Source organism: Erinaceus europaeus, chromosome 3 (assembly GCF_950295315.1).
Source record: "Erinaceus europaeus chromosome 3, mEriEur2.1, whole genome shotgun sequence".
Classification (NCBI taxonomy): Eukaryota; Metazoa; Chordata; class Mammalia; order Eulipotyphla; family Erinaceidae; genus Erinaceus; species Erinaceus europaeus.
Genome location: NC_080164.1, coordinates 183,719,822 through 183,736,726, shown reverse-complemented (window position 1 = coordinate 183,736,726; position 16,905 = coordinate 183,719,822). Strand labels below are relative to the sequence as shown.

Here is a 16,905-nt window from a genome sequence, read left to right as displayed (position 1 = left end):
CGCGCACCATCTCCACGTTCTCCCGCGTGAGGTTCTTCAGCTTCTCCTCCATCCTCTGCAGGCTCTGCAGCAGGTCCTCATTCTTCTTGCTCATCCTCTTGCTCTTCTCCACCAGCGGCTTCAGCTGCACCTCTGTCTCCCGCGAGCGCTTCAGCTGCGGGAGGGTACACGGGGCCTGTGCCAGCGGCCCCAACCGGCGGGCGCCCCCAGAGCCCCACACCTGGGCCAGCAGCCAACACAGCAGGCGCCCCCAGAGCCCCACACCTGGGCCAGCAGCCCCCACAGCAGGCGCCCCCAGAGCCTCACACCTGGGCCAGCAGCCCCCACAGCGGGTGCCCCCAGAGCCCCACACCTGGGCCAGCAGCCACCACAGCGGGCACCCCCAGAGCCTCACACCTGGGCCAGCAGCCCCCACAGCAGGCGCCCCCAGAGCCTCACACCTGGGCCAGCAGCCCCCACAGCGGGCGCCCCCAGAGCCCCACACCTGGGCCAGCAGGCGCCCCCAGAGCCTCACACCTGGGCCAGCAGCCCCCACAGCGGGTGCCCCCAGAGCCCCACACCTGGGCCAGCAGCCACCACAGCGGGCACCCCCAGAGCCTCAAAACTGGGCCAGCAGCCCCCACAGCAGGCGCCCCCAGAGCCTCACACCTGGGCCAGCAGCCCCCACAGCGGGCGCCCCAAGAGCCCCACACCTGGGCCAGCAGCCCCCACAGCGGGCGCCCCCAGAGCCCCACACCTGGGCCAGCAGCCCCCACAGCGGGCACCCCCAGAGCCCCACACCTGGGCCAGCAGCCCCCACAGCAGGCGCCCCCAGAGACCCCACACCTGGGCCAGCAGCCCCCACAACAGGCGCCCCCAGAGCCCCACACCTGGGCCAGCAGCCCCCACAGCAGGTGCCCCCAGAGCCCCACACCTGGGCCAGCAGCCCCCACAGCGGGCGCCCCCAGAGTCCCCACACCTGGGCCAGAAGCCCCCACAGCAGGTGCCCCCAGAGCCCCCACACCTGGGCCAGCAGCCCACCCAGCAGGCACCGCCAGAGCCCCACACCTGGGCCAGCAGCCCCCACAGCGGGCGCCCCCAGAGTCCCCACACCTGGGCCAGAAGCGCCCACAGCAGGTGCCCCCAGAGCCCCCACACCTGGGCCAGCAGCCCACCCAGCAGGCACCGCCAGAGCCCCACACCTGGGCCAGCAGCACCCACAGCAGGCGCCTCCAGAGCCCCCACACCTGGGCCAGAAGCCCCCACAGCAGGTGCCCCCAGAGCCCCCACACCTGGGCCAGCAGCCCCCACAGCAGGTGCCCCCAGAGCCCCACACCTGGGCCAGCAGCCCCCACAGCGGGCACCCCCAGAGCCCCACACCTGGGCCAGCAGCCCAGTCCAGCAGGCGCCCCCAGAGCCCCCACACCTGGGCCAGCATCCCCCACAGCAGGCACCCCCAGAGCCCCAACACCTGGGCCAGCAGCCCCCACAGCAGGCGCCCCCAGACCCCCACACCTGGGCCAGCAGCCCCCACAGCAGGTGCCCCCAGAGCCCCCACACCTGGTCCAGCAGCCCCCACAGCAGGCACCCCCAGACCCCCACACCTGGGCCAGCAGCCCCCACAGCGGGCGCCCCCAGACCCCCACACCTGGGCCAGCAGCCCAGTCTGGCAGGCACCCCCAGAGCCCCCACACCTGGGCCAGCAGCCCAGTCCGGCAGGCGCCCCAGAGCCCCACGCCTGGGCCAGCAGCCCAGTCCAGCAGACACCCCAGAGCCCCAGAGCTCCCGCTCAGAGGCAGTACCACCCGGGGATCAGATGTTCTGGGTGGGGTTGGGGAAGCGGGTGCTTGGGCAGATCTCCTCTGGTCACCCGCTGTCACCTCCAGGTCTAGCTTCTCCTCCCTGCTGTCCACCCCCCAGACAGACACACAGACCAGGACAGGCCTACAGAGAGCTCTCGCACCATGAGCAGTCCCGGGCCCAGTCCCTGCCGTGGGGCCCAAGGACACCCCAGGCCCTCTGAGGAGCTCCCGCGGACACGGGTGCCCTCCAGGACCCACTGGAGACTTCGTGGGGCATGATGGGACAAGGACCAGGGGCACAGAGGGACAGAGGGCCGAGTGCGGGGCGTCCCAGGCAGGGAGCACCTGCCCAGAGGTTCAGAACGGGCAAGAACAGGGGCTCAGGGGCTCACGGGCTTCACCAGGAAAGGAAGGGGTGGAGTGGTGGAGCTGTGCAGGCTGAGGAGCCCTGTGCCACCCGCCTGAGGTGGTGAAGCGGGTGCATGCTGGGTCACACCTCCTTCTGGAACAACCCACCACACTGACAGACTGCTGAGCGGGGGCCCGCCAGCGAGGCCAAGATGGGGAAGGCCCTCTGCCCCTCCTGGGTGCCACAGCCCAGTGGCACCGTGGCCCACCTTCCAGCTGCGCACGCGGCCAGAACCAAGTCTCGGTCAGCCATGGACTCGTCGTGAGCGTCAAATGCAGAGGCACAGGCCTGGGAGGGACCGGAAGCAGCTCCCAGGGGCCTCTCAGGGCGCCCTCAGCAGAGGGGAGTCCGACTGTGTGGAGGGTGGGCTCAGGCTCGGGGCCACAAAGAAAGTGCTGGGACCAGGGCGTGACCCTCTCTGCCCCGAACTCTAGTTCCTCAAAAGAAAGAAGAGACGTGGGAGCGACTCAGCCTGACGGGCGCCAAATCCTAGCAGGTGGAAGAGCAAAGGCTGGGGAGGTGACGGGAGGAGGGGGAATCTGGCTGGAAAGCCTGAGTTCAGTGCCCAGCGTCACGGGCCTCAGGGACTCTCTGACGAAACAAGCAAGATGATGAAAAACACAGAGTAAGAATCAACGTGGACGGGGAATCCGCAGTCCGTCAACATTGTGCAAGGAACACGCTCTGACCTCTCAGAAACAAAAAGCAGCCCAGGAGGTGGCACAGTGGTTAGGACACCAGCTCTTAAGAGTGAGACCCCCGTTTGATCCCTGCACATCTGTCAGAGGGACAGACGCTCTGGCTCTCCTCCTTTCTTTCTCATTTATAAGTAAGCAACTCCCCTCCCTCCCTCCCTTCCTTTTTGCCCCCAGGGTTATCACTGGGGCTCAGCGCCGCTCCTGGTGGCCATTCCCCCCCCTTCTATTTTATTCAATATGACAGAATTTGAGAAGGAGGAAGAGGCAGAGAGGGAGAAAGACAGACATCTGCAGCCCTGCTTCACCACTTGTGAAGAGTCCCTGCTGCGGGTGGGAGCCAGGGGCTGGACCCCAGGTCCTTGAGCTTGGTACTATGTGCACTAAACCAGGCGGTGTGCCACTGCCTGGACCCAGCAAATCTTAAAAACAAACAAACCAACCAACTACCCTCACCATGAGAAAGTAGACTTAAGGACTGGGCGCAGCCTTACTATTCATTGACAGGTGACTGACCAAAGAGGATGTGGGATTTTCAGTGCTCTGTGGAATACTACTCTGCCATCAAAAATAGGGTACTGTGTCCTTTGGGATAAAATGGATAGAAATGGAGGTGATGATGCTTAGTGAAATCAGTAAAGAGATGAAAAACAACTACCAGACGGTGTCACTCATATGTGGAATCTAGAGAACTGATAGCATATAAACTTGGGGGGAAAAAGAAAAAAGAGTGAGAGAGAAAGAAAGAAAGAAAGAAAGGAGGCTGGGAGGGAGAAGGAAAGAAAAGGAGGGGGAACAGCAGCAAGCAAACAGTGTCTCAGCCTTGAGAGAACTCTGGGAGGTGGGAGGGTGCGGACACAGAGCTCTGGTGCTGGGTGTGGTGGGTAGGTAGAGCTGTTGTTTTACAATCTTGTGACCCACATTAAAGATGAAAGAAGGGGCCGGGCAGTAGCGCAGAGGGTTAAGCCCACGCCGTGCAAAGCTTTGTAAGGACCGGCGTATGGACCCCGGTTCGAGCCCCCGGCTCCCCACGTGCAGGGGAGTCGCTTCACAGGTGGTGAAGCAGGTCTGCGGGTGTCTGTCTTTCTCTCCTCCTCTCTCCATTTCTCTCTGTCCTATCCAACAACAACGACAGCAATAACAACAATAAACAACAAGGGCAACAAAAGGAGAAAAAAATAGCCTCCAGTAGCAGTGGATTCGTACTGCAGACACCCAGCCCCAGCAATAACCTTGGAGGCAAAAGAAAGACAAGCACTAGCTCAGCGGGTTAAGTGCACGTGGCACAAAGCACAAGGACCGGCATAAGGATCCTGGTTTGAGCCGCCGGCTCCCCACCTGCAGGGGAGTCGCTTCACAGGCGGTGAAGCAGGTCTGCAGGTGTCTGTCTTTCTCTCCCCCTCTCTGTCTTCCCCTCCTCTCTCCATTTCCCTCTGTCCTATCCAACAATGACGACAGCAATAACAACAACAATAATCACAATGATGATCAACAACAAGGACAACAAAAAGGGAATAAATATTTTTTAAAAGGGGAAACATTAAAAATAAAAGATGAAAGGAGAAAGAAGTTATGGGACACACACTCAGTGGAGCACTTCCAGAAAACTCAAAAGGCTGGCGTGTGTCCTTTGGGACAAAACGGGCAGCGCCAGGCTTGGAGAAGTGAGTCTGGCCACGCCGGGTGCTGTTACTGAGCATCGAAACGCCTCAGCTGGTAGGCGGCAGCAGTGCCAGGAAGGCGGCGAGCTGGCAGGCGGGCTCGGCACGCTACAGCCCCGGGCTGGCCGCGGCCCCCACCTCCTCAGCCTCTCGGGTCCGCCCCCGGGGGGAGTCTGGGGAGGGCCTGAGGTCTTCAGGGGAGAGGCTCCGGAGAGGTGGGGGGGCACCAAGGCCCCGCGGGCCCCTCACCAGCTCGCTCCTCTCATCCGCCAGGAGTGTGTTCCTGTCTTCCAGCTTCCGGATCACCGAGTTCAGCTCTGCGATCTTCAGCTGGAACCTGCGCACGTCCCTCTCGTCCCCGTGCTGGTCCTGGGAGAGGCCAGACAGATGGACGGTCGGACACTCAGGCCTCCGTGGGGCCTGCTCAGGAGGGCTGAGGACAGGGAGGAGCAGATGGAAGGAGAGGAGAGGAGGGAGGGGCCAGGCGGTGGTGGTGGATGCCCCTGGTTGAGAACACCTGTTACCACACGCCAGGACCCGGGTTCGAGCCCCACCCCTGCCTGCAAGGGGGAAGCTTCCCGAGCGGTGGTGCGGGGCTGCAGGTCTCTCCCTCTCTGTCTCCCCTCCACTCTGGATTTCTCTCTGTCAAATAAAAGAAGAGGGAGGGAGGGGAAGGAAGGAAGGAAGGAAGGAAGGAAGGAAGGAAGGAAGGAAGGAAGGGAGGGGCATGCCGTGAGGCGGCAGCGGGCTGGCCGGAGCCTCACCTGGGCGCCCATGAGCTCCGCCATGTCCCCGATGCCCGGCGGCAGCTCCCTCTTGGGGCTGCCATGGTGCCGCTCGGCCTCCTTGACCTGCACCAGCTGCTCGCCCAGGGCCTCCTTCTGCAGCTGCAGCTTCTGCGTCTGGCCCGCCTGCACCCCCAGCTCCTTCTCCAGGGCCAGGATCACGCGGTCCTTGCCTTTGATCTCCTCCATCTGGACACGGGGCGCAGAGGGGGTGGGGGGCACGGTCTTCGGGGGTCGGAGAGGCGGCCGGGTGTGTCCAGCTGGACGCTGAGCTCTGGATTTCACCTGTGGCCACATTGCGTCCCCCGCCCCAAATCCTGGCCCACAGGCAGGGCCCCACCCCGCCCCGCTCCCCACTGCGAAGGGTGCGGGCGGGAGGAGGCCCGGTGCGCGCAGGGGTGAGGGCCGGAGGAGTCCGGGCGCCTAGGGGTGAGGGCAGGAGGGGCCGGGCGCCCAGGAGTGAGGGCGGGAGGGGCCGGGCGCCCAGGGGTGAGGGCGGGAGGGGCCAGGCGCCCAGGGGGGCGGGCGGGAGGAGTCCGCTCGCAGGGGTGAGGGTGGGAGGCGTCCGAACGCAGGTGTGAGGACGGGAGGAGTCCGGGCGCCCAGGGTTACGGGCGGGAGGTGCCAGGCAAGTGCGCAGGGGTGCGGGCGGGAGAGACCAGGCGCGGAGGGGTGCGGGCGGGAGGGGCCAGGCGCGCAGGGGTGCAGGCGGGAGGGTAGGGGCGCGGACTGGAGGAGTCCAGGCGTGCAGGGGGTGAGGGCGGGAGGAGTCCGGGCGCGCAGGGGTGCAGGCGGGATGAGTCCGAGCGCCCAGGGGTGCGGGCGGGAAGAATCGGGGCGCGCAGGGGTGAGGGCCAGGGCGCCCAGGGGTGCGGGCGGAGGAGTCCCGCGCGCAGGGGCGCGGGCGGGAGGGTCGTACCAGCCTGCGGATGTCGCGCTCGCAGTCGCGCTTGGTGCGCTGCACCTCGTCCTGGTGCGCCTGGTGCGCGGCGCGCAGGTCGGCCGCCTTGGCCTTGTCGGCCTGCACGCACAGCCCCAGCGCCTCCTCCGCCTGGCGCCGCGCCGCCTTCAGCTCCAGGACCTCCTGCTGCAGCCGCAGCCGCTCGCCCTCGAAGGCCCTGCGCGCCTCCTCCCGCGCCTCGGCCTGCAGCGCGCCCCGCGCCTTATCGGGCGCGTCCCGCAGCGTGTGCAGCGCGGCCTGCAGCCGCAGCAGCTCCCCGTCCCGCAGCTTGGCCGCGCGCGCCGCCTCCGCCTCGTGCTGCCGCAGCAGCGCCTCCCGCAGCGCCTGCAGCTCCCGCGTCTTCTCCTCGTGCAGCTTGGCGCGCAGATCCGAGACGAAGGCCGCGTGGCGCCGCTGCTCCTGCTCGCGCTCCAGCTTGGCCTCCTGCAGCCGCTCGCGCAGCTTGCCCACCTGCGGGCGGGGGCCGGGGGGCAGGGACGGTCAGGGCGGGTCGCACCCGGCACCCGGCCCCTTACCATCATTTACTCGGGCAGAGCCCTGTTCCGCTCTGGCTGATGGTGGTGCTGGGGGTGGAACCTGGGGCCTCAGAGCCTCAGGCACGAGTCTGTGTGCAGAACCATCCTGCTGTTTCCCCAGCCCTGTTGGTTTTATTTTAATGAGGGGAGAGAGACAGAGAGAGAGAGAGAGAGAGAGCCCAGAGCCCTTCTCAGCTCTGGCTGATGGTGGTGCTGGGGATTGAACCTGGGGCCTCAGAGCCTCAGGCAGGAGAGTCTTTTTGCAGAACCATGAAGCTGTCTCTCCAGCCCTTTATTTTAATGAGAAAGAGACAGAGACAGAGATAGAGGAGGGAGAGAAAGAGAGAGAAACCGGAGTCCTGCTGAGTCCTGGCTGATGGAGGTGCTGCGGGTGGAACCTGGGGCCTCAGAGTCTCAGGCAGGAGTCTGTGTGCAGAACCATCCTGCTGTCTCCCCAGCCCCGCTGGTTTTATTTTAATGAGAGGGGAGAGAAAGAGACACAGAGAGACCGGAGTCCTGCTGAGTCCTGGCTGATGGAGGTGCTGCGGGTAGAACCTGGGGCCTCAGAGTCTCAGGCAGGAGACTGTGTGCAGAACCATTAAGCTGTCTCCCCAGCCCTGTTGGTTTTATTTTAATGAGAGAGAGAGACATGGACAGACAGACAGACAGACAGAGAGCAGAGCCCTGCTGAGCTCTGGCTGGGACTGAAGCAGAGCCCTGGCCGCCTCCTCTCACCAGCATCCCCTCACCCCAGGTGCCGCACTGACTGGGGCAGTGGAGGCAGCCTCCTCCCCAGCCTTCACTGAGCACCATCTGTGGGTCTGGGAAACTGAGTCCAGTGAGTCCAGTGGGCCCCAGGACGCAGCTGGCCGAGGTCACAGCCGGGCACCCAGCCGGAAGGTCACGCCCGGCCCGCCCACCTTGCTCTTCTCCTGCTGGAACTCCAGCTGGACGCTGGCCAGCTTGGCCCGCAGCTCCTCGATGGCCATCTGCACGGGGTCCACGTCTGCCTCGGGCCTCTCGGCCTTGCCGCGGCCCTTCCTGGACATGCCGTCTCTCGGGGAGGGCGCCGCGCCCCACTCACTCCCGTCTGCCAGCCGGCACCTGCTCCGCCGTGGGACGCGGTCGAGAAGGGGTGCTGTCGTCCGCCGGAGAGACCATCACTCGGGGGCCTGGGGCGGAGGGGCCGGACAGTCAGTGGGGCTGGGCACACGGGGGTGGGGGAAGACAGAGACAGGTGAAGGCAGACAGACAGGTGGGCAGACAGGTGGATGAGGGAGGGAGAGAGGGGGATACAAAGAGATGACATATAACACGGACGGATGGGCGGATGGAGGGATGGCTGATGGACACAGAGGTAGGCAAACAGGTGGACAGAGGATGGATGGATGAAGATAAAGATAGATGGCACATAGGAAGGATGGATGGGTGGATGGATGGACAGCTATAGAGACAGACGCAGAGGAATAGGTGGGCAGAGAGAGGGAGGGTGGAACAGTTGCAAGGACAGCTAGTGATGGAGGCAGACGTGCAGGGTGGGGAGGCAGGCAGACGGAGACGGGTGGGCGGAGGGTGGCCGGGGCCAGACTGCCCTGCTCGTTGCATCTGCGTGCACCCCGGGGACCCCAGCCCCTGGCAGCCGGAGTGATGGCGGCCCCCCCACCCACCACCTGGGCCGGACCCTTACTCCTCCGGTACCGGCCGCCCACCAGCATCCCCACCCCTGCGCCCGAGAGCCCTGAACCAGCCAGAAATGTGGCCCGGAGCCTGGGGAGGGGGGACAGGGACCCCGATGGCCTGCATCACCCCCCTGGTGCTCTGGAACAAGAGCTCTGCAGAGCAGCTCCCAGAGAGGCTCCTCCCTGCACCCCCAGTGCCAGCTTCGGGCCCCTGTGCCCACCTAAGCAGCCCACACTGGTGCCCAGAGGCACCGACACCATATCCACACACAGCTCAGGAGCCCTGCGCGCTAATTCAGGCCCCGTGATGTGGGTCTGGGCCTCGGTGTCCCCTTGGGGACCTGGAGCCTTCTCTGTGGCAGACCTCAGGGGGCCGGTGAGGGGGCCGGGGCCTCCGTGCCCAGCCAGGGCCCTGCGCACACAGCCCTGTCCGCTAGAGCACGCCCCAGCATCGCAGGGGTCACCCCTCCACTCGCTGCCCTGTCCCTGGGGCCACCTGCCGGAGAGTGGCCCGTCCCTGCCCGTCCTGCTCACGGCCACCAGAGGGCCCTCCGCCACACAGGCGGCCCAGGACTGAGCAGGAGGAGCAGGGACAGGACGTGTGGGCTCCAAGCCCAGCCCGGCGCAGGAGAGGGACGCGGAGGTCAGGCAGCTCCCCCGGACAGAATCGGAAGCGGACACTTCTGGGGACCAACGCTGAGTGGGCCCGGAGCTGAGCGAGAGGGCCTGGCCGGGCGGGGGACAGTCACACACCCCCTCCCGGGAACGCCACCAGCTCCCACACCGGAGCACCGAGCGCTGTCTTAAGTCCGCTTCTCTGACCCCGAAACTATGGAAGCCTCGTGGGTGACTGTGGGCCCCCGGGACCTTCCTGCAGAGGGGCTTCTGGGGCCGCTCGAGCTCCCCGAGGCTGGGGGACAGGACCCCACGGGCAGCCCCACCCTCCTCCTTGGCGAGGCCCCGGCCAGGCTGCTGGACCTGTCTGCACGGGATCCCCGCTCAGGGCCCCCTGGGCCAACGGCCGGGTCCCGGGGGTCCCGGGGAAGAGGGCCCTGGACATCCAGCCCGCTCTTCTCTCCGCTTGCTGGGTGACCCTGGGCCAGGCCTCCGCGCTCTTCTCACCAGCGGACAGACGGGCAGCACTCACACCTGCAGCCACAGCTGGAGGCACGGACCGGGGGAGCCCTGCAGGCGTGTCTGGGAGCCCCCAGACCGCTCACTCCTGCCCCTGCAGCTTGCCCGCCTGCTGGACGTGTGCTGTCAGCAAAGGCGCGGGCCTGCAGCGCCGCACAGCCTCCCTGACACACGCGGGAGGAGGGCAATGAAACTCAGCGTGTGGGCAGGCTCGAACCCCGGCACCACACAGCAGTGCCACACAGGGTGCTGGGGGCGGGCGGTTCTGGTGTTTTTTCTCTCTGGATTAAAATCGAGACCCGGATCAGCCTGCCCTGAGGCCCTGCAATTCCTCTCCTGGGACAGATCCTACAGAGCCCAACACACCCATCCAGAGAGACCTGTGTGCACCTGTGTTCACAGCAGCACCATGTGGAACAGCCACAACCTGGAAGCAGCCCAGGTGCCCAACAGCAGCTGAGGGGCTGAGCAAGCTGTGGCCAATATACACAATGGAATACTACGCAGCTGTGAAGAATGGTGAAATCACCCTCTTCACCTCCTCTTGGATGGAGCCTGAAGGAATCCTGTGACGTGGGACCAGCCAGAAAGAGAAGAAGGATGATGATGGGATGGTCTCACGCACGGACAGGAGTGGAGAAATCAGATCAGCAGGGAAACACCAGCAGAACCATGACTGGGTGAACTGCACCAAAGGAAAGGCCTCTGGGTGGTGCTGTTGGGGTGGCTTTCAGGTACCAGAACATGATGGCGGAGGAGGACCTGGGGTTGGGGTCAGGAGGAGTGTTTAGCACAGAACTAAGACATGTTACACATAGACCTACAACTGCACTTGCTGTCGACTGTAAACCAGTAATCGCCCCAGTAAACAAAAAAAATAATTTATTAAAAATTTTAAAGGCAAAAATCAAAGTGACAGGCACGGTGCCGTCACACAGACATGAGGCCCTGGATCCACAAACAAGCGCGTGAGAGGCCGCTGTCCAGCTGTTGCCCGGCCCCTCACTGGGGCAGGTGACACCGTGACACCAGGCCCGTCCTGCCCGGCGTCTGAAGCCCGCCGGGCATCACCGGGGCGGGTACTGGGCTGAGGCCACCACCTCCATGCTCTGAGTTCGGGGGAAGCTGACCAGAGCAGCCGGCACCCCAGTCTCCGTGCCCTGCGGACCCTGAAACATCTGGACGGCCTCCTCACTATGGGGGCTGCTTCACCCCTGCACCACTTCCAGGGAGCCCCGTCACCTCCCGGCCGCTCTGCCAGCCCCAGCCCGGCCGTGCTGCAGCCTGACCTGCGGGGACTCGGGACCTTCCAGCCACAGAGACGAGCTGTGACACCCGCCTGTCACCTGGGGGCTGGAGTCTCACGGCCGCGTCTGCCTGGCCTCATGGATGCCTCCCCACAGGTGACCCACACTCACACTCACACTCACACTCACACACTCACTCACACACACTCACACTCACACACAATCACACAGTCACACACACTCACACACAATCAAACACACACTCACACACACACTCACACACTCACTCACACTCACACACACAATCACACACTCACACACACAAACACAATCATACACACTCACACACACACTCACTCACACACACTTACACAAACTCACACACAAACTCACTCACACACACACTCACAAACACTCTCACACACACAAACAATCACACACTCACACTCACACACTCAATCACACACACTCACTCACACACACAGACTTACACAAACTCACATTCACACACACACTCACAGACACAATCACACGCACTCACACACACAAACACAATCACACACTCACACACAATCACTCACTCACACACACACTCACTCACAAACACTCACACACACTCACACACACTAAAACACACACTCACACAACTCACACTCACACACAATCACACTCACACACACTCACACACTCACTCACACACACACTCACACACTCACACAAACTTACACACACATTCACACAAACACACACTCACAAACTAACACACAAACTCACACACTCTCAAACACACTCACACATTCACACTCACATACACAATCACACACTCACTCACACACACTCACACTCACACACTCACACACACTCAAATACAATCACAATCACACAAACTCACACACTAACACGCACACTCACTCACACACACTCACACACACTCACATTCACACACTCACACACACACAAACACAATCATACACACTCACTCACACACACTTACACAAATTCACACACAAACTCACTCACACACACTCACAAACACTCTCACACACACACTCACTCACACACACAGACTTACACAAACTCACACTCACACACACACACTCACAGACACAATCACACGCACTCACACACACAAACACACTCAATCACACACTCACACACACACAATCACTCATTCACACACACACTCACTCACAAACACTCACACACACACACTCACACACACTCACACACAAACACTCACACACACACATACTCACACACTCACACACACTCACACACACTCACACACACACTCACACAACTCACACTCACACACACTCACACACACTCACACTCACACACACTCACACACTCACTCACACACTCACACAAACTTACACACACACTCACACACACTCACACAAACACACACACTCACAAACTAACACACAAACTCACACACTCTCAAACACACTCACACATTCACACTCACACACACTCACATACACAATCACACACTCACACACACTCACACACACTCACATTCACACACTCACATACACACTCACACACACTCAAACACTCACTCACACACACTCACACTCACTCACACACACTCACACACACACTCACACACTCACTCAAACACACTCACAATCACACACACTAACACGCACACTCACATTCACACTCACACACACTCAGACACTCACACACTCACACACTCACTCACAAACACACTCACACACTCACTCTAACACACTCACACACACTCACACATACACACACTCACTCACACTCACACACACACTCACACACTCACACTCAGACACTCACACTCACACACACTCACACTGACAAACACACTCACATACACACTCACACACACTCACACATACACACACTCACACACACTCACACACACTCACTCACACTGACACACACACTCACACACATACACACACTCACTCACACACACTCACACACATACACTCACACACACACTCACACTCACACACACTGACACACACACTCACACACTCACACACACACTCACACACACACTGACTCACACTCACTGACACACACATTCACACACATACACTCAATCACACACTCACATTCACTCACGCTCACACACACTAACACACACTCAACACACACTCACACACACACTCACTCGCACACACTCACACACACTCACTAACTCACAAACACACACACTCACAGACACTCACACACTCACACACATACTCACACACAGTCACACACACACTCACACACTCACACACACTCACACACACTCACACACACACTCACATTCACAAACACTCACAAACACAATCACACACACTCACACTCACTCACACTCACACTCACACACACTCACACACACACATACACACTCACACACACTCACACACACATACACACTCACACACACACTCACACTCACTCACACACACATACACACTCACACACTCACACACACTCACGCACACACACTCACAAACACACACACATACTCACACTCACACACACACACACTCACACTCACAAACACACTCACACTCAAACTCACAAACACACTCACACACAACTCACACACACTCACTCACACACACTCACACTCACACACTCACTCACACACAGACACACTCACGCTCACTCACACTCACACACTCACTCACACACTCACACACTCAAACACACACACACTCACTCACACACTCACACACACTCACACCACACACTCACACACTCACACACTCACTCACACTCACACACACTCACGCTCACTCAAACACACACACTCACTCACACTCACACACTCACACACACTCACGCACACACACTCACACTCACTCACACACTCAAACTCACACTCACACAGACACACACACTCACACACACTCTCACACACACACACTCACACTCACACACATTCACACACACACTCACTCACACACACTCACGCTCACTCACAAACACACTCACACACTCACAAAAACACTCACACACAAACACACACTCACACACACTCACACACACACACATTCACACACACACTCAATCACACACTCACACACTCACATTCACTCACGCTCACACACACTAACACACACTCACTAACTCACACACACTCACACACATACTCACTCGCACACACACACACTCAAACTCACACACTCACTAACTCACACACAATCACACTCACACACACTTACACAGACACTCACACACACTCACACACACACTCACACACATACACACACTCACACAGTCACACACACTCACACACACTCACTCACACACTCACACACACACACACTCACACACACTCACACACACACTCACATTCACACTCACAAACACACTCACACACACTCACACTCACTCACAAACACTCACAAACACACACACACTCACACACACACTCACACACACACTTACAACCACACATACACACTCACACACACTCACACTCACTCACAAACACACACACATACTCACACTCACACACTCACTCACACACTCACACTCACACACACACTCACTCACACTCACAAACACACTCACACACAACTCACACTCACTCACACACACTCACTCACACTCACACACACTCACACACACACTCACATTCACAAACACTCACAAACACACACACACTCACACTCACTCACAAACACTCACAAACACACACACTCACACACACTCACACACATACACACTCACACACACTCACACACACACATACACACACACTCACTCACAAACACACACACATACTCACACTCACACTCACACACACTCACTCACACACTCAAACACAACTCACACACACTCACGCTCACTCACAAACACTCACACACTCACAAACACTCACACACTCACTCACACACTCACACACACTCACACTCACACCACACACTCACACTCACACACACACACTCACGCTCACAAACACACACACACTCACTCACACTCACACACTCAGAGATTCACACACACTCACACTCACTCACACACTCACACACACACTCACTCACACTCACACACACACACTCGCACACACACACACACTCTAACACACAGTCACACACACACTCACACACACACTCACACACACTCATGCTCACACACTCACGCTCACACACACACACTCACAAAAACACTCACACAAAAACTCACACACACACACACTCACACACACTCACACTCACTCACACACACTCACAGTCACTCAGACACACATACACTCACTCACTCACACACAAACTCACACACACACACTCACACACACTCACACTCACTCACACACACACTCACACACTCACAGTCACTCAGACACACATACACTCACTCACTCACACACACACTCACACACACACTCACACACACACACTCACTCACTCACACACACACTCACTCACTCACACACAAACTCACACACACACTCACTCACTCACACACAAACTCACACACACTCACACTCACTCACACACACAATCCCACACTCACTCACACTCACACACACACTCACGCTCACAAACACACACACACTCACTCACACTCACACACTCACAGACTCACACACACTCACTCACTCACACACTCAGACACACTCACTCACACTCACACACACACACTCACACACACACTCACACACACACACTCACACACACTCTCACTCACACACACTCACGCTCACACACTCACGCTCACACACACACTCACTCACACTCACTCACACTCACTCACACACACTCACACACTCACAGTCACTCAGACACACATACACTCACACACACACTCACACACACACACACTCACACACACACTCACACTCACTCACTCACACACACACTCACTCACTCACACACAAACTCACACACACACACTCACAAACACTCACACTCACTCACACACACACTCACACACTCACACTCACTCAGACACACACACTCACTCACACACACACTCACACACACACTCACACACAAACACACTCACACTCACTCACACACACACTCACTCACACACACACACTCACTCACTCACACACACACTCACATACACACTCACACACACACTCACACACACTCATACACAGACTCACTCACACACAGACACACTCACGCACACACTCACACTCACACACATTCACACACACACTCACTCACACACACACTCACACTCACTCACACTCACACACACACACACTCACGGTCACTCACACACACACACTCACTCACACACACACTCACTCACACACTCACACTCACTCACACGCACACACACTCACTCACACACACACTCGCACACACACTCACACACACACTCACACACACACTCACACACACTCACACTCACACACACACTCACACACACACTCACTCACACACTCGCACACACACACACTCACACACTCACTCACACACACGCTCACACACTCACACACACACTCACAAACACACTCACACACAAACTCACACACACACTCTCACACACTCACTCACACACACTCACACACACACTCACACACACACTCACACTCACTCAGACACACACACACATTCACACACACACTCACACACACACTCACACACACACTCACACACACTCACTCACACACACACTCACACACTCACATACACACTCACACACACTCACACACTCTCACACACACACTCACACACTCACACTCACACACACAGACTCACACACTCACTCACACACAGACACACTCACGCTCACTCACACACACACATACACACTCACACACACTCACACTCACTCACAAACACACACACATACTCACACTCACACACTCACTCACACACTCACACTCACACACACACTCACTCACACTCACAAACACACTCACACACAACTCACACTCACTCACACACACTCACTCACACTCACACACACTCACACACACACTCACATTCACAAACACTCACAAACACACACACTCACACTCACTCACAAACACTCACAAACACACACACTCACACACTCACTCACACACACTCACACACATACACACTCAC

At 59.0% G+C, this 16,905-nt stretch overlaps 1 protein-coding gene across 1 annotated transcript in view; it reads right to left on the bottom strand.

The window, feature by feature from the left end:
* The window catches only part of JAKMIP1 (janus kinase and microtubule interacting protein 1), a 65,087-nt gene that overhangs the window by 11,911 nt on the left and 36,271 nt on the right, over positions 1-16,905 (bottom strand). Inside the window, exons 2-6 of the mRNA XM_060188569.1 lie at positions 7,728-7,979; positions 6,251-6,742; positions 5,311-5,520; positions 4,796-4,915; positions 8-154 (exon numbers count right to left, since the gene is read on the bottom strand). Of these exons, the coding sequence (XP_060044552.1) occupies positions 8-154; positions 4,796-4,915; positions 5,311-5,520; positions 6,251-6,742; positions 7,728-7,856 (1,098 nt within the window). The 5' untranslated portion in view covers positions 7,857-7,979. The remainder of the gene's footprint in view (positions 1-7; positions 155-4,795; positions 4,916-5,310; positions 5,521-6,250; positions 6,743-7,727; positions 7,980-16,905) is intronic.